At 26.9% G+C, this 23,100-nt stretch overlaps 1 protein-coding gene across 1 annotated transcript; it reads left to right on the top strand.

The window, feature by feature from the left end:
• Window positions 1-6,383: 6,383 nt before the first annotated feature.
• On the top strand, window positions 6,384-20,747 carry LOC112591171 (protein obstructor-E-like). Its single transcript, XM_025334890.1, has 7 exons — window positions 6,384-6,532; window positions 15,807-15,884; window positions 15,954-16,011; window positions 17,611-17,747; window positions 17,950-18,144; window positions 19,104-19,293; window positions 20,507-20,747. Exons 1-7 carry the CDS (start codon window positions 6,475-6,477, stop codon window positions 20,544-20,546), a joined length of 756 nt encoding a protein of 251 aa, XP_025190675.1. The 5' UTR covers window positions 6,384-6,474; the 3' UTR covers window positions 20,547-20,747.
• Window positions 20,748-23,100: the final 2,353 nt, after the last annotated feature.

The raw sequence follows: 23,100 nt of genomic DNA, 5'->3' as shown, positions 1-23,100 counted from the left end.
ATTTCAAAAGAAAAATTACGGCTTTACTGTGACTTCTATATACAAACACTACCTACATCTGTACATAGCGGCTGCATTGAATCATGGTTTTGGACTTTACTCATTATACCTACGTTTTATAGTATAACACTATAAAACGTAAAAATTAAACGTCATATTATTGTGATTTTTTTTTTTAGTATAAGTCTTCTAGTGAGGTTAATAAAAAAGGCTTTGAGGGTCGTGGATTGGACCACCCTGCATTAACTTTTTATCCAAATAATTATTAGAACTATTAGAAGCAAACACTGAACCACATAAAATAATTTCATAAACGTAGATTTCAGACAAAACAAGATTACAGCGAGAAATATTACAAACAGTCTACAAAATCTTTCAAAAATACTTCCATGTCTTGTAGACCTTTAAAACATCATCAAACAACTAATATATTTTTTAATTTTATTAATATATCTATACATTTAAATAAAATTTGAATCGCTTAGAGCTAATAGACAAATACTACAATATTTAAATTTTAAAACTACGGTCATACTATAGATCTTACTGTAACAATTATCTCAGATTTGTTCAATGAAGTGAAAACCATAGCTCTATACCTTGTGCCGAAATCTATCATACTCATGACAAATTTTCATTTTAAAATAATAATTAAATTATCACGAATGCATTGCTTTCAAAAACTGTTTATTTCAAAAAAGTGATTAACTAATCACATTCTCAACGTAAAAATACAATTATTAATCAAGACAATTTAAATTTCAATACTAATGTTAGAATCGAGCAAAATTCTGACAACACCTCAAACTTAAATGATAATAATATTTCCGACCAAACTTGAATACAAGATACTTAATCGTCTAAATCAAATAAGCACTAAAACACTTAACTAATACAGATAATAAATATTTATTATAAATACAAACAAAAACTTAACTGGTTAATTAACTTCTTTTATTAACGAATTTAAAACCCTTATCAACCCACTTATCCATCTCGCATCTGACAACTGTCATTGATAAATTCATTTTTAAAAATGTCAACTAACTAAAATATTATATTTTATTCCTAGTAAAAATTATTAAGGGACTTAAATGTATTACTAAAAACAAAATTTAACTACAATATTTAATGTGAGATAAAAAACATTGCTATTACGTTATTATTAAAGAAACTCATTTAACACTAGTAAAAGAGATTAATTAAGAATAAAATTAAGAAGCTATTCGTCACGGTTTCCCTTTTTAAGTGTTATTTAATTCTCTATTTGTATTCTTTAATTTATTCTCAAATTTACTTGTTATGTATTTTGGTACAGTAAATATTTTTAATAACTATAAAAAACAAAAATAATTTGCATGTTGTTGTTTAAGAACTATTTAGTTACCTAATCAAAATTTATACTAAAAACAAGTACTGGGGCATCTTTGAAGGTTAGTTTAAATCGAATAAGTTTTTAGAAAGTAGTAATACTAACATTTATATTTTCATTAATTTTTATTATAGCAGCTGAGTTTTTTTTTTGCGTATAATAAGTCCAATTATCGTGACTAAGAAATTTCAAGAAATTATAAAATATAGAGAAATATTTATATAGATAAATTATTTTTATTTTTATACACGAATTTTCACACTACGGTGCCACAACGATCAAGGTATTATTTTAGATTTGTAAAATGAAATATGATTTACTTGTCATTTCAAAACAAATGAATTAAATTAACTATTATAAAATGATTAAATTTGAGTTGTAAATAAAACAAGATACCATCAGCATCAGATCATCGTGAAAATTATTCTTGATTTTTTTCAAAAACATTTTAATTAATTTATGTTGATAAGAAGATAAATAATTTTCAACAAAATATGGCGGAAAAAGTGTCAATAAATTCATGAGTCTATTACCTTAATAAAAAATATGTTTTATAAAAACATATTTTTACGACATTCAGAAGTAGAATAATATTTATTTTTACGTGTTTACCTTGATTTGTTTCAAATTTTTTACACGCGTACTACAAAAAACAATATAAGTATAACACGCTGATTATAGAAGTAACTTATATATTAAAACATACAAGTATAGTGCAGAATTGACATTGTAAATTTATTTATAGTTGTAAATTTTCAATCCCTTTGATTATTTTCTTACAAAATTATTTTACAATAATTCTTCTAACGATATTGTCATAATTTGTTTTATACAAAAGGAAATGAAATAATTTATATATGAATGTAAAAAAAAAAAAAACCAGAATCATTAACTTAACGACAAGGTGAAATAATACGGACCTGATACTTGTATATACTGGTTTCAAATAATAATATGATCATCTTAAAGAATCACACAATGACTAGATCAGTCTGGTTGGCAGCCTCGTTAGTTGGTATCGATTCGTTGAGTTTTTATTTGTGCAAATGTATATACCATAAGAAGCTGTCACGATAGAATTTATTGTTTTTGTCCATTTAGCACGGTTTATATGTAGCATACAAACATGAGGACCTGCATACTTCTAAAAACGCGAAGTTAACATGCGTTATACTGTAATATAACAGATCCATTAAAAACACAAAGGGAAAAACGTAGTATAAAACCTCTAGAGGGTTTTTTTTTAATAATTTAACTTTGTAACAAACTATGAAACTTATATATACACTTTCTGCAGCTTTTCAATCATTAATGCGAGATAAAAATTTTACTTTAAAACTCTAGTATTGAACAAATTCCTTAAATACATAATACTAGTATTAAATTGATGTAACGTTTAAAGTTTTTATAAGACTTATTTTCGTGCATTATTCAGAAATTCAGAAACCAATTTTATTATTAATACTTAATAGATGTGTGAAACGCCCAAAGTGCAAACGAAGACGGTACAATTTAATTCTTTAGGAAGTCATCTACATAGGTATTTCATTGAGTATTTGAAACTCCGAGGTCCACATAATTAATAATTAATTTTAAATTTAGTAGGGTTTTAGAAACCACAACATATCTTATATATTCGTATGTTGTTAATGTATTAATTCGGATATAATGACATGCAAACGATTAGAAAAAATTGAGATTATAAAAAATAAAAATTCAAAGAAACGAATAAGAAAAAACGAGCAACGTCAATAATATAATAATGCTGAATACTCATAATAAAACGTGTTTTTTTCTAGTCTCTCGAAACGAGATTAACGAGAATTTAGTCGGTACTATATTTTAATTGATAGCCATTATGTTTGTAGGATTAAATATAAAATTGGTACTGAATGATTATTTTTACTAATTATCCCGATAAGTTAATAAAATATTCAAATCATCATATTCTCCATACATTTCAAGTCGATTATAATGGACCTATTGATATTCTTAGTACATAAATCATTTATTTAAATATGTACCTGTTAATATTATGTATACCTAAAAGCCTAATAATAGGAATAGTATCATAATATACGTTTCTAATTTCCATTGTATGGTAGGATTTAACGTACTTGACTATTTAGAATACTATAAAATACTATATTACATATAATGTTAGAATATCTAAAAAAAAAATTATTTTTAAATTATTTGTATTTATATATAAATCCAGATATACCTAGTATGATCTAATTATTTACTAAGTACGGGAAATTGCATAGGTTATATCATGTTAAAACGTCAAACAAAATAAATATTATGTCTTTCGTATATATATATTTATAAATGTATAATAGGTACAATATTTGTGCAGCTAATAAATATACACAGATAATTTAAATATTACTGTAGCCAAAATACAATATCGAGGAAAACAGCTATAAAATGATAAAATTACTGTTGGTTAAAAATCCATTAAATAATTATCGAATACACACATAACGGATTTGTATGTATTTATTTGTTTTTGAATTCATTATTTATTTAAAGTGTTAGTATGGGTGATCAACATGTATCGATGAGAAATTCGAACATTTTATTAGAATAGTTCTGTACTTATATATATATATATTAATATTGTGTAATAAGAATGATGAAAAACGATCTACCTATTAACGATAGTGATTACTACGAGAAAACTGAAAAATGAATTCAAGTAATTGTATACAACATCAATACGTTTATCAATCAACATTACAGGAACGCGAGGAAAACGGATATACATCGCTTACACACGACGTGACCGTGTGTTTTCGATTAAATTAAACGCACACACCATACACTAGTGCCAGGAGAAAAGATCAGTCAATGATGAGTAGTGCTTGGCGACCTCGTGTCGAATCTTTCAATGTGCGGCAGTAACAGCTAAAAATATGTATAATATGCCCATCCGATAACACACATAACGAAGAAAAAATATGTACCTATAGCATTCATTTTAAATTATGAGTCTTATTCGACTATAAGAAAAATAAAACATATACGCGACTCACAGGTACCTAAATTATACCTATATTGTATTTACCACAGTAAAAAATTATCTTGTATATTAAATACTTACTTATACCTGTACTCAATATAGATATGAATATTAGTAATATTACGTATTAAAACTCTGTCGCGGCGGCGGCGCGTCTGCCAACATATTGTCGTCGACCTTGCCTTGATGGCGACGACTATGACGACGACGGGTGTCGTAGTCGCCCCGAAGCCAGTAAGAGAGGAGGTTATCATATAATAACTCTAAGATAAACCGACAAAAAAAAAAAACCCGTCATCGAAAGAGACTTACATGACTTTATAGCCATTTAGGTACAATAACTATAAGACATGAATTTAAACTAAAATTGCATTTTTCTCTGAATGCATAAGACATAATTATTATATTGTTTTTCAAGCACAAAATTGGTTTCATACATCAAAGAAAAATGAAACTTTTACTTTGTTATTTTTTTCTTTTTAAGTGATTTTTTTTTTTTTTCATATAGTTGCACTATTTTTTCGTATTCAAATTATAAAAATAATAGTTGTAGATAAACAATCTAGTCTACAAAAGACAACATCGAAAATAAGACCTTATTGTAGAATTGAGGATTTTATATTTATGGCCTAAAATTATCATTGTAATAAATGACAAACTGTCTAGAGTTAATTTCAACATAATTATTAGGCTAATAAAAAAAATAAATACTTTACGTAAAAACGCCATAAAAAAGTATTTTATATACGATAAATACTAAGCTATACGAACATACATAATTATATTTAATTTTAATCAACTATGGGTTTTTAAATTTTTTTTGTAACGTTTATACTGCATTTAATCGTTAATGATAATAATTATATTACTACAAGCGATGCTACTGTTGCAATTTCACGATCCTCACCACGACTACTCGCCATAAATATAGAATAGGTAATATGAATGCATAATATTATCTGAAATACCTAAAGATTACTACATACGATATTATTATGTTATATACCAGCAAAACTACTTATTTAATAAAATAATATACAGAGTGATTCATCGATCGTATCCTTTAATAATGGTTTTTTGAATTCTTCAGTGCAGGGTAATGAGTGACGGGATAAGGATGAAAACAAATCTCCACCGCACCACGATGATAACTAAATACAAATACTATTTGTTAAACTACATTAACTGACGGATCAAATAAGCTCTTCCAAATCCCGTTCGCCACTACTTAATCTTGTTTTGAGAAAATCCAGTCTGTATACAGTCCATGACTATATTTTTACAAATAAACATTTATTTTTTTACCTTTTAAGAAATATCCTGAAACGGTACCGATTTTTTCCTATAAACTGTGTAGCAGATGACTCTTTTAAAATTAATGGTATACCTACCTAAATTAGAATTTGGACAAGATGTTTTTGAGATCTTTAACTTTGTGTATTAAGATAATGAGACCTATAATCATATCTTGATATTCAGAGTAATTATTAATGGTAATCTATTACTATTTTATTAGATATAGTAATTATAATTATAATTTTCAGAATCGTCTTAGGAAGTGATAAAGTCTTTTGGTCCTCAAAAAAAAAAAAAAATAAATAAATAAATAAGTAAATAAGTTAGAACATAAATTTTGAAAAAAAATCCAATTTAAGTATAACGCGTTAACAAAGAAAACGCGAGGGGGTAGGTGAGCGTGTGCTTGGAAAATCACTCTGTATACATTATAGATATTTTTAATACAGCGTTGTATCGGTGTGCACGCATACATGCTCGGGCGAGATGGAAGAATGTTGTTCAGATCATCTTGCACACGTTATGCAACTTTTGATAATGGTATGGCGGGCATTAAAATATAATATATATATATATATATTTATATTATATTACAGTCGTGTGCGTATTATATCGTACGCGATCCTTCCTCGTCCCACCGCTGCAGCGGCAACACCGGCCCAGACCGTCGCGGCGGCGACGAGCACGCGCGATCGTTGCAGTGCGTTTTTGTCGCTCGAACCGATCCGTCCGAATACGTCGTTACGCACGTTATATTATTATAAATCATTACGTCGGTGTTATGTTTCGCGTACTCGTCGTCGTCGCGGTGATCGCAACCACGTCGGTCATTTATGCAGGTCAGTGCACGTATTGACGTATCACATTATTATTGAATATATTTTTATGATAGTAATATTGTTATTAATTATTATGTTTCATCTCACGACACGGCCAGTAAGGGCGTATAGTAAACACTACGATATCGTTATATTGTTTTACCTACGAGTTACGACGGACCGATTTGACTACTGCCGTTGCACTGCACGCGACGGGGCGACTGATCGATTGCATTCCATTTTCTTCGCCGACGAAATTACTCTGTATAGAAAACCGAGCTTTAAGTCGAAATAAAAATTTTCGAATATAATTTCGATTTTATTTTTAGACAAAAACCGTGATTTTTGATTTAAATTTAAAATAATTTATTGATTTTACAATTTGTATGTTGTCATGCAATACTGATTTAACTGTTAAATGACTCATGATCAAAATCTCAACAAAAATTTCTTTTTTTTCGATTTATATACAATACCAATCGCTTAAATTTTTTAGGTTTTAATTTTGATTTCTACACACCTACGAAAAACTTGTAGTCGTTTGCGCGTGACTATAAAACAGGTTAAAGAAAACCAAATACTAATCATTACTTATTAGTTGATTACCTACCGGTGAACCTTATTGTAATCTATATTTGCTATTATTGAGTCTTAAATTTTAATTATTTTCTTTTAATGTTCAAATTAATGTACATATAACAATTAATAAACGATTGGTATGAATTATCGATTCAAACTTTTTTCAATTTCAATATAAAATTTTAATATCATTAGAAAAAAAATCGATTTTGACGTTACTTTTGATGATTTTTAACTTTTAATAAGTGGCGGATACAGCGACGCGCGTTGCCAGTTTGACGAAACGACTGCACGGCGTCAATCCCTCCGAGTGGTAATCGCTCACATTTTCATACCTATAACATTTTAAAATACATTTAAAAATAACAACAATAACGCAATGACGGCTCATAATATTTTATTGTCTACAACAGATGCGTATGCGTTTCGCAATAGGTCGTATCGCGTGTTCTGTAATATTTCATATTAATTTCGTTTCGACTGCAACAGAACTGTAATTTTGCCGGATTACGTATTCGGATATTCGGTTGACGAACGGACGAGCACAACACAAATCATGCGCGCGGTATTGTTGTGCATAACAACGCGGCGCGGCACCGTCCTCTTAAAACTACTTATTTTTTTCTGTTTGCATGGTACAACACTCTCAAAGTATTTATCAATCCGATTAAACGATTTTTGCGACGATGTTCACACGCAAACGTGTATTAAATTACTGTATAATATTATAATATATTATATATGTGTTCTCGAATGCGCGAGTTTTTCGATTATTAAAACTTTCACATTATACATCATCTGTTCATCTATCAATTCGCGATCGGTTTGCGTGCACCCATGCGGCATTGTACGTTGTATTTATTTTTTGTTTCAATATTACCGCATAATAATATAATTTCCACGGACGACCCATATTATTGACGACCTTTTCATCAAAAAAAAAAAAGTCCGTTCTATTGCATTATTATAGGTCGAGTGCAGGTTAATACGTAATTTTGTAAGCACAATGCAACATTTTGATAACGACACAATACATAGAACACGGTTGATAAACGTTAAGTAATAATAATTGCATCGTATTTGCCGCGTTTAGTTGATGTTCATCGTTATTATAACATTTCAAAAAGATGCGCATACGAGTATTCTCTAGCAATAACTATAAAATATAATTATACGTAATTTCTTAATATTGCGTAGGAAGCGTATAATAGGACATTAAGATTGAAATTGGACTTCTGAAACATTATAAATCGCTATTAGGTGGTGCACTCCGGTTGTTTCGTGGGAGTCGTAGACAATATAAAATATTATAATCCATTATAGCTTGTCGTAATTTGCTTTCTTGTAGACTGTATGATGGCCAACATTTGCATTCATGAGAATTCAGTATGATTAAATACGCTATATTAAAATATAAGATGATATTGTTTGAGTAAACAATTTCTTTTTCTGAACAATAAGAAAATAAATTGCATACATAGTTTGAAATAAATCATTCGTAAAAACTGTATTTTTCGAGAAAATTCTATTGATTTCAAAATAAAATCTTAAAATGAATATAATAAATAATATATAAATGATTTAATTATTCTTTAGCTACTATTTTAACTACTTTCAAAATATCTGTTTAAAATCAATGCAGAGTAAAAGTAAATAATAACAATACTAATTCAAAATAAAAAAAAATTTAAAAAAATGTATTATTTATTTAATCACTCAATCTTTAAGAACTTATTTCAAAAGTCAATTTTGAGAATAAAGTAATCAATAATAGTAATAATGTCAATAATAAATCGCACTTTTTAAATTTATTGAAAATTGAATGTTGTTTTTTAGTATCTACATAAATATTGAAAATCTCATAGATATTGCACTTTCAATAGGTATTGAAATTATTAAGCAACATAGAAAAATTACGTTTATAGGTATAACTGTTTCAATATATGTCAATTTATCAAATGATTTACATTGTTACTGACGAATAATAAGAATAGTAGGTAGAATAAAAGTTTTTTTGTCATGAAAATAAACATTAAATCAATAGCTAAATCATAAGTCTTTACATGGAGTTAAAAAATATGAGAACAATATGATCAATCTGATTCAAGGTTAAAAAATTGATTCAAAGATTTTTTAGAGAAATTGAATGAATAATGAAATTTTATTTTATCTTTATTTTATCGTTCGAGCTTTTCAAAGCTTCTAGGCGTGGAATTTAATGTATTATGAATTTACTAGTCAAACGTGATTCTTTAAACTCGCAAGGACAATATTTTATCAGATAATCGATATCACCCAAGGACGAGGTCCTTCGAGATAATCATTAAAAGGCATCACTGGCCGTTTGCCCAAAACCACGAATACAAGACATTCAGATCACAACATTATAAAACAAAACCTTAACCTTTAACTTTTAAAATCAGTTATAATTTTTCAAATATGGCATAATTTTTCACTCGTCTGTATCACGCAACACGTTACACGGAGTTAAAACGTTTGATTTTATTCTGACTGCTATCTTCGAACATTAGAATTAAATTATTGTGAACGCTTATTATGTATGAATACATTATTATTAAATTTCCCCATAACATATTTAACAATAACAAAATTTTTAGCGTTAATTATTGCACTATATTATTCCGTCTTGATATTTATGAACCGCCGTGCGCGGCATGATCTCCTTCCGTATTCATAATAAACTTAATTATATAGCATTATATTATCATTAGTCGGATTGAGCGGCGATCATGATATTAAACCCATTCCAGTAGAATCTCTCGTTAGAAAAATATACATTTTTCATTCAGACATGTTCAATGAGTATCAGTATATGTATTATTAAGCGTTATTACCATTGACGATTCGACGTATCTGTATTTTCGGCCATTTACATTCAATAAACGTAGTTTTTGCTCACGGTTTTCGACGATATATTTTAACTTAATAGGTATTGTATAATATGTGTGTAATGTGAGTTGCTATATCAGGACAACAATTGTTTGACTTTATCAAGATAAAAAATAAAACACTTTATCCGATATACTTATTTGGTATTATATAAGTATAATATTCTTTTCCTCTTCGTGAAAGATTTTTTTTTAACTTTATAATTATGTAGAACTAATATTGGTTTGATGACGATATTCACAGTAATTTTTGGGATCGAAAGAATTAAAAGCCGTAGAAATAATATAAATACTATTTAAAAAAAAAACAATTAAATTCATAGTTATAAAATAATTATTAACGGCTCTATTATGATTAGCAGGTGGTACGAGTGTGTGAATTAAAATCAAAAAACAGTAGACAGTAGTATACCGGGGATTCATCAATTATCTTTATCCCTTTTTGATTTTTCAATAACACAATTATTAAAATCTAATAATTGAAATTTTCAGGCATGATTAAAGCTCATATATTGAAATTTTTGAATTTTTTTTCTATTACTTTAAGAGTGACTTTATAGAGATAAAAGCTTATGTTTTTTAAATTATTTAGTAGATAATTTTTCTGAAAATTTTGACGAAAAAAAATCAAAATTGAAACAAGTAATATTTGAGCTATTTAATTTTTTGTACCATAAGGATAGTAAAATTTAAAAGTTATGAGGCTTGGATATTTGAAAATATTAGTAATTTATGTTTATATATCAATATTAATTATAATATACACACATTATCTATATATAATAAATACTAGATCCTATAGGCTTTAAATCTATTTTAAATTTTCATAAAATCATTTTCAATAGTAATATAACCCTAAATATAATCGTTTTAAAAACTGAAAAACTATTCGTTTGAATTTTAAATTAGGTACATAAAAATTTTTAAAATAATGATCCATTAAATATTAAAAGTAAAAATAATTTACAGTAAAAAGGGGATTAAAAATAGAAATATAGATCACCACAACACTTTCCTTAAATGCTACAAAAAAATCTTAAAAATTTGTTAACATAATTTTTTTAGTATATTTAAAAATTTCAAAAACCAAAATTTTAATAAATTCATTAAATGATAAACTAGAGGTGAGCATGCCTTGTGTACCACTCTGTCTATGTTTAGCTATTTCTATATAGAAGTCATTAGATAACGGCCTGTGACAAATCTTATCCAACCCACAGACAAGATAAGTATATTTTATTCTTTAAATAATTATTTTTTACGATTAATTAAATGAGGTTTTCTATTAATTCATTTTTTTTTTTTTTTTTTTTGCTGACCTGTTAAATATTATACAAACATGGGATCTCGATATCCTTCAAAAATTTCCCAAATTCCTCATCGTGAATTACTCCAAAAATATAAATTAATTATATCCGGTATATAGGTATGAAGTCTTTAAAGAAAGAAAACCACTGTAATGACAAAAAAACGTCATTTCGCACCTAGTAAAATCCGCGATCGAATCGTCCACGCAAACTGCACAGCGAAAACAATTATTCGAATCCCAACGCTTTCTTCTACTCCGACAATGATGACTAACCTAACCTAACGACGATAATCGGCCGCACACAGACGCCCTTTTTAAATCGCATAAAGCACACGCACACGTATTGTTTGCACATGATTGCTATATGTACATGCGGCCCGGTCGTTATATAAGTGACTGTATTATTAAATATGAAAAAACCGCGAGCTCATCCTCGCCGGAGCCGCCGCAGTTGCAGCGTGATTACCTCGGGCTGAAATCCCGACCCGACTTTAACCTCCGACACTCGTGTGCCTCGACGTAGCATCAACAGTCTCCCCTTTTAGTCATCACTGTAGCTAGGTTCCCTCACCACTCCCTCCCCAAATTGAAACACGACACGGAATCGTCTGGACGCCGTTGTGCAACGTTCCACCGCGCACCTTTCGTGAATCTTCATGTAGCGGGCGCAATCTACGACCCGTTTCCGCCAGCGCAAATGTGTCTATTGTTAGCTTGGTCCAATTTGAGATAGATAATAAATAATAATAGTATTCATTACACCGAGGAGCATCTATATTATTTACATCCCACGCCGCTGTTGTTGTGTGTATTACTCATCACCTGCAGGTCAGTCGGATAATACCCTAGAGACGAAAGCCGTTCTAAATTTCCTAAAATGATTAATTAACAACTAGTCAAACATCGTCATCGAATTTTGTTATTTCGAGTCCCAAAACACTGGTTTTGCGCTTTGATCCGTGGGTATAATTTAATAAATTATTAAAATATATTCTAATTTCTAATACATAGTTGTTAATAGTTGTGAGCTGTGTATTTATACACCAGACAAACGACTTTATATGTATAACACAGATATCTCAAGAATTAAAGGGATAAGTCACTACTACTGCCGTAGTATTTTCCATGATGAATGCATCGTTTATGGAAAAATTGAAATTTTAAATTATTATAATATGAAAATAATTATGGGACCTATTGATTATTGAAACAATTGACTCTAAATTTGGCACATATATTCTAAGACTCGGGGAATGTTATTTACTTAATTTTTCAACCCCTATAGGTTACCATGAAATGACTCACATTTAAATTTCGTTTTGGCTTACAAAAAACAAAAATAAAATATAGACTATTCGACCAAAATGGAATATTTTGAATAAAATAAAATGAAATTTATTGTCTGTTATTAAATGTACAACAAAAGGCAATGTCTGTATACTGTATAGTTTATATACTTAAAAAACTGCTCGTCAGATTTTCATGGAAATTTTAAAGATTGTTCTCAGAAATATCAAAAAAGTAATTTGAACCACATTTTAAAATATACCAAGCGGTATATTATATGATATCCTCACAGGCAGATTTCCATCACAGTCGAATTAGTTCACAGAGCAAGGTGCAACAATGTCGATTTGCCCGTAAACTGATATACATTAAAACCGAAATACATATACCGATATGGTGTCTTATTTTATTTTTATTCGTTTTTTTCTAAGATGTCATTGGGGCTATACAATTGGTAATTTTATAAAAATTAAATTCACCTATTTAGCCATATTTTAAATAAAAATATGCGTTTTTATTTATTTAAAAGGAATATATTATATATTTTGTATGAAACTAATAAATTTAATATCCACCGCGATTTCTTTTAATCCACTTTGCGGTTCATCACTGTAATGAATCGAAAATACTACACTAATATTCTTAGAAAACTCGACTCAACGAATCAACATCACATAGTACACAATATTAATCATAATATTATAGGCTACTCATTACTCACAATTGGCCTGCAATTGACATTGATAATATATTACGATAGATTACAGATTGTATGATATCTCGCACTTGTAACGAACACATGATATTACTGCAAAATGTTGATAGTCATTAAATTCGAATTACAGTTTACTGTCAATAGTTCTGTTGGAAAACATTATGTACATACAATATAATACATGTTCATACATGTAACCTGTCAATTGCCTGCCACTTCAAATAAACCGTTTAACCTTTTTGATCGTGTGCAAATAAGCATAAAACAACGTTTCATTTTTACGTATGGTATATTGTTTTAAGTAAAAATTTTACATTACATCTTTTAGTTTACACCATGTAAGCTATTTTGTAGTTATGAATAAATCGTACAGCACGTTTATTGTACGCGTTTCTGACACATCCGAGATAATACTACCTAATTAATCAGTAAAATACTGTATAATTAATCAAAACTTTACAAAACACGTAGGCACTACTAAAACTTAATTATATATAAATATACAACGATAATAATTATTAAAACTCTTAAAAAATAATAATATTAAAATTATACGCGTTCAGGCGTTCTTAAGATTTCTCATACTAACACCAAGACCACAAAAATATGTAAAAAAATATCATTTAAAGAAAAAATACAAAATTTTTATATTTGCACTGTATAAGTCTATCATAAAGCCAAGGTCAAAAGTTCAAATAGTATACTTTTTAAAAACCAAACATAATAATATTAAAATAAGTAAATAATAATTTAACGTTTTAGTTTCAAATGTCATCACGACGAAAGAAGTGACACAGTAATTATTAATTCAACGTTAAAGGTTATCGTCAAGAGCTATAAAAACTTTGACATTACAACGTGCCGTTTTGAATATTATAATAAATTTAATATTATACCCAATACCAATATCGAATTTTATTGTAGTATACAAACACAACTGTAGACTGTAGTCCGCAAATAATGTGTTCGTATGTTATAAAATGATGCGCGCGTACTTTACGCCTATAATAATACTTCTAAACAGTCTATAAACAACGTACAACGATCATAATTCATAATTCAAAACGCCCAAGTCTCCGGGTGGTCGGCACATGGTCTTCGGGCGACGCGTATTGCCGCATTCACGAGAGAAGAACCATAGATCACCCGTTGTGTAATAATTAATAATAACGACATGTATTTAAAGTTTAAACTGATATTGTAATAATAATATTATTACAATACTCCGACTACAAGTATGTTGAATAACGTATATTACCGGATACAAAATTTTCCCCGCCTGCTCAAGTATTTGGACAGACGTTATAGTACTTATAGGTGTTACTATTTCGTCGGTACGATGCAGACCTAGTTTTACCGTTTGTAATCTATATGATTTCTGTCTTGTGTCTTTGGACTATGTGAAATGGACATGGTAACGTTTTAATATTAGTTTTTTTTTTTTTAATTTAAGATACAAAACATTAAATTGACTATCCTATCGTTTTATATATAAGAAATGTATTTTTAGTAACTACTTTTTTTTTTATTATTATTATTATTATTATTATTATTATTGCAAGTATTCTAAGTTACTTAGAAATACAGTGATTTTTGTAAGTGTTTTCTTGGTATTAAAATAGTAAGATCACATAGAATAACTAATTTAAATCGTGTATGAAACAGAACAAAATTATGAAATATAATTTATAACTTTTTAATTAGTATTAACACAACGTTACAATCAATATGCAATTTTATATTTTATTTAACTATCTTTAAAATTGCTTAAAATATATTATGAATGCTTCAAAAGTTAATGCGGAAAATATTTAGAAAAATAAGTCGCATTTAATGCAATTTATTTTTTACATATTAATTAGACTAATAGTATTTTTCTATAAGTAACTATTTTATCGTATTCTATAAATATTAATCGCGGTAAATTTTAGACCTGAATGAAATCAGTGTTTTTACTTTTCATCAAATTTTATGACTTTAAGACGTCACACAGTACAACACAACTTTTATTGCACAGTTATTAAAATGATTAAATTGTTTGATAGCATTTTTTGCCTATTAAATTTATATTTAATTTACTCACAATTTTTTTTTGAATAAATGAAACTTATTATTTTTGTGTTGTACCTAAATTAAAAATACAATGTATATAATTAATTAAGTATTTAATACGCGCGTTCACCGATGTCATAAACATTACGTGCTTAATTTGAGAACATTATTATATAGTAAACTTAAGACAAATGCAATCAGTCAGGTGTTATGGAGGGGGGATTTAAATAAGATGAGGGAATGTAGTTATAGATCTAGCATGTTTGTGAGGGGAGTTGTCACAAACACATGAACAAAAAAATCACAGACAGAGAATTTGAAAAGAATATGAAAATGTTTCTGATCAATCCATCAATAATCTATACTGCATATTTATCGTTTATTAAAATATTACGGATAGATATTATCGTCAGATTGGATAATTAATTATATTATCATTTTCAGGTGGTGTAACGCGAAGGACAGTCAGGAGGCAGCGACAGTATTTAGACAACGACAGATACGATCGCGACGCGGCCACAAGTATGTAGGCGACACACTGCATGAAATTAATAGTCGGACAAATTTTTGTCTAATTTTTGACGTGTACAGGTAATAGCGTTTGTCCAGAAAGAAACGGACGATACCCGTTGGGCAACCAGTGCGACAAGTGAGTTTTGACGTATGTCATTATAACTTATGAGTAACCAATAACATTATCGTATTGGGAAAAAAATGTATAATAGATAACATAGGTACGTGTGCGTACTACTGTTCATAGATAACGCCAACTCGCGCGATGCAGCGTAACCATGTATGATCATTAATTTAAGTTTATTATTATTTGATCATATAATATAGTTCAACGATAATTCAGAATATAGCTCGATCTATATATAAATATATATATAAAACAATAAAACAGATAACGCAATAAAGCATAAACATTAAAACTCAAAATCAATTTTAATGAATTGTTTTCTTTTCTTTTTTTTTTAGGATTTATACTCCATATGTTCCATATATCGTTATAATAAAATAATTGATGGTACAGTGTTGATTTCTCATCATATAGGTACTAATTTTTATTTGGTTTGTGATTTATTGTATTTAAGAACCTAATAGGTTTTTTTAAATAAGTACCTAATAATTTGAAATAATTACAAAAGAATATTAATTTATTTTTTTTTTATTTGTTGTATATTTTTCTATTTTCACTGTTATAATTGTAACTATATCATACATTATTTATTTCATTTTATTTAGCAAAATATTTTTCTAAGAATTTCAAACTATAGTAATTAATTAGTTAGTTATAACTTAAGGATTAAGTAGATTAATGTTTTTCTGTACTACTCTATTTCATTCATCTATATTTTTTTCACTAATTAATTTCTCTTTTTACATACATTATTTTATATATATATATAAATTCTATTAAAGCAACTTTTTTTCTACAACCAATGGACATCAATAATCATATAAATGAACAAAACAATTTCGATTTTCGTGAGCCATTTTCATGGATTGATAATAAAAACTATAAACATTTCACAAGTGCCAAGGCATTAAAATCTAATGATAATTGGTTCAATAGTGTCCAAGTCTATAATTCCAACTCAAACATAGATATATTCTTTTTATTATATATACATGCGTTGACAGATAAATAGATATTGAAAATATCAACAAAAAAAATATTCTTAAATTCGATAAAATGAAAAAAACTATGAAAATTATAGCAATAAAAAATAGTAAAAATATAGTTTTATAACGAATTTAAATTATCTAAAAATATATTTCCAAAAAAATGAAAACCTCTCGAGAAAATTAGTGATTACCTTTAAAATAATCATTCTGTATATATTTGAATATAGGTAAATGGATGCAAATGATAATAATAGTAAATTTAGACATGAATAAATTAGGTATACGAAATAAATAGTAAAAAATCTCATTAAAGTAAATATTATATTATGTAGAAATGTATAATATATATATATATATATATATATATGTGTGTGTGTGTGTGTGTGTGTGTATATCGAAGTTTAAAATTATTTAATTTATTGTATATAATATCACAATTTAAAAGTTTACTGAAATTATAATTTAATTTTACAAAATGTAATTGTTTTTTATTATCATTGTTATTATTTTTTCATAACTTTGTTTATTTTATTTTGACGTCTTAATTTTTACTAGCTGTAATAACTTTTACAATATTATTTTTTAAGATTTTTGTTGTAAAAAATGTGTGTTATATTAGATATTTACAATGCGAGAATGGCGTACCCGCAGAAAAATTATGTCCTGATGGACTGTTCTTTAACTCTAAGTCATCAATATTCTCTTACCCGTGCCAATATCCACCAGAAGTAGATTGTGAAGGAAGAACCCAATTGCGTAAGTTTTATTTAAATTAATAACTTGTTTATAATTTCCATTTACAGTATAAGAATAATGAATCATGATTCTAAGTAAATTGGCTATTTCAAAGTATCAAATTTGATATAAATAAGCGGCGAGGTTATACATAATTTTATATAGTGAAATTCAGTGATAATTAATGTCTTAAGACTAAAATCTTTACTTAATGTATTTATAGAACCCCCGCAATCTACCAGCGACTGTCCAAGACAATTCGGTTACTTTCGGCTGGGTGACGAGACAAAATGTGGTCAATTTCTTAATTGCGTAAACGGCATAGGATACAAATTTGATTGTCCCGAAGGATTGGCATTCAATGAGTTGACGTTTAGATGCGACTGGCCGGATCAGGTAGACACGTGTGACGCAGAAGGTAAACATTAATGTAAAATAAAAACGTTAAATTAGCTACTACATTAATAATACAATAAGTCAAAAACAAAGACTAAAGTCAAAAGCTAAGCTTATACGAATAGTAAATAGTCTGCAGACATCTACGTCTTACACACATAATATGATATATTTATACATGTTGATATTATAATGAGCAATGTACAAATTAATTTATATTGTGCAATATAAATATTAGCAATATTTATTTATGTGCAATGCGTGTCAATGAGAATCACGTTTATAAATCCTATTCCCCGTGCATTCACACACGACAAGTGTTATTAGTTTTCATAAATCTAATTAAGTATTGAATATTTGAATTGAATGCACACACCAAGCATGAAGTGAACAAACATTAAAAATTCAAATTGACGATCCATGATCTAGATCTGTTTTTTAAATATCAAATATAGGACTAATTTATAATATAATTAATCTACATTAACAGTTTTATGGTAATACGTCAATATAATATATGCAGTGAGACAAATATTGATTGATTTGCATAGTTATTAAGCTATATGGTTTATTTTTGAATACTTTTAAGTTTAATAAACCGTATTTACTATTAACTACAACAATGTTGATAACGAATACTCAACCCCGACAATGCAGTAGCAATGACTTTTTCTAATTATAGTACATACATATCACGTAGCAATTATACACGAATAAAAAAATTATAAAAAACCATTAAAAATCTTATTTTATATCATATTTGAAATTGGAATTACATAACAAAAATCACGATATGTTATGAAACTATTTCGTGCACAGTCAAATCTATATAATCATCGTGAATATAAATAAATATATATATCTTTAAAATTTAAATTATATTTGTTTGCACAACAACTACATAATATTTAATATAATAATGTACATATAACCAAAAATATGTAAGAATCAATTTATTAAAATCTCTACGATAATTTACAGCATTCCTTGGATTCAGATGCCCACCAGAAGATAACCCGCTGGAAGGTCACAAGCTCCATCCTAACTCCATGGATTGTCAAAAATTTTATCTTTGCGTTAGCGGTAGACCTAGGCTATACAATTGTGGAACAGGACTAGGATTCAATGAACTTATTGGTGCTTGCGATATCAGGGAAAATGTAACTTCATGGTAAATACAAATCTATTAATTTGTTTTATCATATTTATATGTTAAATTAAATTTGAAATATTTGTGCATCTTAAAGTAATTTATAAGGAATCACGTGTACTAAATTTCAACGCAATAAATTATTCTGATACCTGTTTCAAAATTTAAATAATTAGATGAAATGAAGTTAAAATTGAATGTTTTAAAAATAATTTAGTCATCCTACATTAGTATAAAATCACTCTTATGGATTATCTTATTGATAAAAGTAACATTTTTGGATTTTTGCTTCTAAAATTAATTTTTATTTAAATATGAAAAATATAAATTGCACACTTTCAATATTTTAAATATGATTGTTTAATAATTAAATCATATTATAAAGCTAAGGAAATGTATGAAAACATAAAAAAAACTTTTTTAATTACTGGAGCGAATGGTACACAAATTTTAGCGTTAAGTTCGAAAATCGACATAAATATAGAAATTTAATATTGAATAAAAGAAAAAAATTTGAATGTATGATTTTTGTGTTAGAAAGGTTGAGAAAATGCGAAAAATCAAAAAACGAATTTAGCTGATTGAACAAGTGTTGCAAAATTATAAATATCTATAGAAAAAATGCATACAACCTTCTTTGGTAATTCACATTAAAAAATCATAAAAAGCACCTTTACTAAAATAAAAAATAAAAAACACAACATTTTAAATTTTAAATTTAAAGTAAATGAAGATTGACATATTATGCAATATGAATTTACTATAAACTTATGTTTTTATACAAAAAGTCAATTAAATTTATAACAGCAGAAAGTGATAATAAAATGTTACTATTAATAAAAAAAAACGCATTAAAATAAAATTGGAATTAAATGTAACATAAATTATTTTTAAAAGTATTTTATTAATTTTCTAGAAAAATTATAGGTTTACCTACCGTTTAATTTTTGTATACCTAATGTATTATAATTATCCCTGTATAACGATTTCGTTGAAAAATCTATTTCCGATAAATATATTATGTATAAATATTCAGATATTCTAATTAGTAAAAAAAAAATATATACATTTTATTATTATACCTACTTTGACGTTATATAAGAACATGTTATAATTTTGTAGACCACGTGGTTACCATAATTATAACACTTATAACAATGACTACCTATCGATAATATCTTATGATTACGATAATGTGAATTAGTATACATTTAAATTGTTTATGTTTTTACAGTTACTCCAGGACACCAGATAATTTTGTTCGACTAGGATGATATTTAAAAAGCGTATGGACAACTATTATATGAGTATTAATGGAAGTTACCTTTTATTTCGACTTATTCCTGTCGGATAAACACGCACATGCAACTATAATGGATGTGTAATAAGCTGTAATGTGACTATTATACTATATTTTATTTTGCCCTTGTTGTAATAAATTAAGCTTTAAACATTAAATGTGCCAATAAACTATTTCACTTAAATTTAAATTCTTTCTATTTCGTGATTTTTTCAAAAATAACCATTTCGTCGTGTTATTTACAAGTTTAATATTTATTAAAAAAAAAAAAAACAAAGTATATAAATATGAAATATTAATATTGTTTGTTGTTATATTTAATATTAAACATTTTTTTTTCTTTTTTTTGATTTGTGAATAATATTGAATATGTGTTATTATCATGTAATTAATTTAATGTAATCCAAGTCAATTTACTCGAATATGATAAATATATTTGGTATGCTAACAATAAAATGGTTGGTACCAATGATATACCTATTTTATTTTATGTGTTATTTTAATGAAATGCTTAAAAATATTAAGATAATGCAACGGTTCAATGCAGTTACAATAATTATACAGATAAATGTAATAATGTTATGTAAATATATAATCATAAAAATCTCTGTAATATATTAAAATAATATTTTCTAGTATTTTATCTTGACGATTATTGTTTTAAGACTCAATAATTATAAGTTATAAAATAAATGTTGTGCTATTCACCTTGATTTTCAAGTTTTCACCCATCCAAAAAGAAACAACCAAAGTAACAGTTTAACAATACACCATTTGGCGTCTAGAATGTCCACTCTGACACTTTGTTTAAAAATAACACGAACTTACGATTTTAACGCCGGTACCAACAACAATCAAACTTTACCATTTCTAACAAAGAGTTGCAATATATCTCGTCACTCGACAATGTTCGATGTGTCACGTATTATCGGGATATAGGTTAACCTTACTTTTGAGTAAGGGTTGCAAAATTATCGTAATGATCTATATAGTTATATTTTATACCAATTGATAATGCACCTATTAATTTTTTTATTTTATTAATTTATAAAAGTTTTATTATAACTATGGCATCAATTTTATTTTTGTTTAAAATAATTTATAAATATTCAAACTATATAATGGATATTGTGTTGATCTTATTCAAAGAATTTATAAAAAAAACTTATTGCTTTTAAACTGAATTAACAAAATAACTATATGTCTATGTATAAGTATTATTAAACTTTTTCTGGTTTTCATCAAAGGAATTGTAAAAAATGTTAGACATTACCTATAACAATATAGAAGCGCTATCCAATAAGAGAGAAAATTCATCAGAGGCCATTAGACTTTATGATAAAAATAATTGAAAATTTATAATTAACCGATAGCATATCATATCCAATTTATTAAAGACTTAAAGGAGTAAAGTACAACTTATAATAATATAAAAAAATACATAACCTTAACTAACAACTGTTACGCTTATATAGTGTACATAATATAATAGGTAAATAATAATGATTAATAAATATTGTTTTCGTATGTACTTACTAAACGCTCCAGGATGGTATGTCTGAATTAAAATTTGCCTTAAAATTTCGTTTCCAATCTACATCGATTGATACGTTGCTACATTTTTAGTTGAGCACATTTACACTGGCGAATACCATCTCTAAAATAACACGTAGCCAGTAATATTTTCAAATATATACTTATGACCCAGAATTTTATCTAGATAATTATTTTAATAACTTTAATCTATGGTAATTCGAATAATTTTCGATTATTTTATAATTTAAATAATTTCTTTTTTTCATAATTATTTAAACAAAAATGTATTTGAATAATTTCAAAAAATAATACTAATACAAAATATGTACTTTATAATGATTATAATTCTTTTATTAAATGTATATATTATTTAATATGTATGTAGTATGTACCTGTACCTCAGTAGCAGTGTTTTTTTTTTAAATAACTTTTTCAATATTTATCTAATTTTTAATATTTCATCAATATTTAATATTTCCGTTCGTTCGAACGTATATTTAATTGTTCGTAATAATAAATAAATAATTATTATAATTTTTTTTCGCAACCTAAAAAATTGTTTGTACACATGTTTTGACTTAAGTTTTACTCTGAATTTGACATTCCTTCCTTAGCTAGTAGCTGATTTATATAATGTAGATGAATGATATACCGATAATTTAAAATGAAAAGATAATCTGCCGAGTGCAGTACTCGTATATATGTTGAGAATTTGAAATGTATGTATAGTACTAACGATTTTTTCACAGTAAACACTAATGAGATTTAAATTTTATACTTATCTTCATAAATATTGTACCTATAAAATGTGTTTATTTATATTTCAATACAAGAATTTATTGCTATTAAATCAAAAATTACCATATTCATTTTTACTTCAATATTTTATTTATATTATATTTAATAAATATGTGTTAATTTTAATTTTAATATTTTACTCAATGTTACATATTAGTTTAAATTAAACTAATGGCATATTTACAAACTTTTTT

Source organism: Melanaphis sacchari, unplaced genomic scaffold (assembly GCF_002803265.2).
Source record: "Melanaphis sacchari strain LSU unplaced genomic scaffold, SCAv2.0 Contig12_pilon_pilon, whole genome shotgun sequence".
Classification (NCBI taxonomy): domain Eukaryota; kingdom Metazoa; phylum Arthropoda; class Insecta; order Hemiptera; family Aphididae; genus Melanaphis; species Melanaphis sacchari.
Note: the sequence above shows the minus strand (reverse complement) of the source record. Positions and strands in the feature narration are given on the sequence as shown.

Coding starts and splice junctions, on each gene's coding strand:
- LOC112591171 (XM_025334890.1), top strand. CDS start 6,475: ATGTTTCGCGTACTCGTCGTCGTCGCGGTGATCGCAACCACGTCGGTC. Junction 6,533..15,806: donor CACGTCGGTCATTTATGCAG/GTCAGTGCACGT, acceptor TATCATTTTCAG/GTGGTGTAACGCGAAGGACA. Junction 18,145..19,103: donor AGACACGTGTGACGCAGAAG/GTAAACATTAAT, acceptor GATAATTTACAG/CATTCCTTGGATTCAGATGC.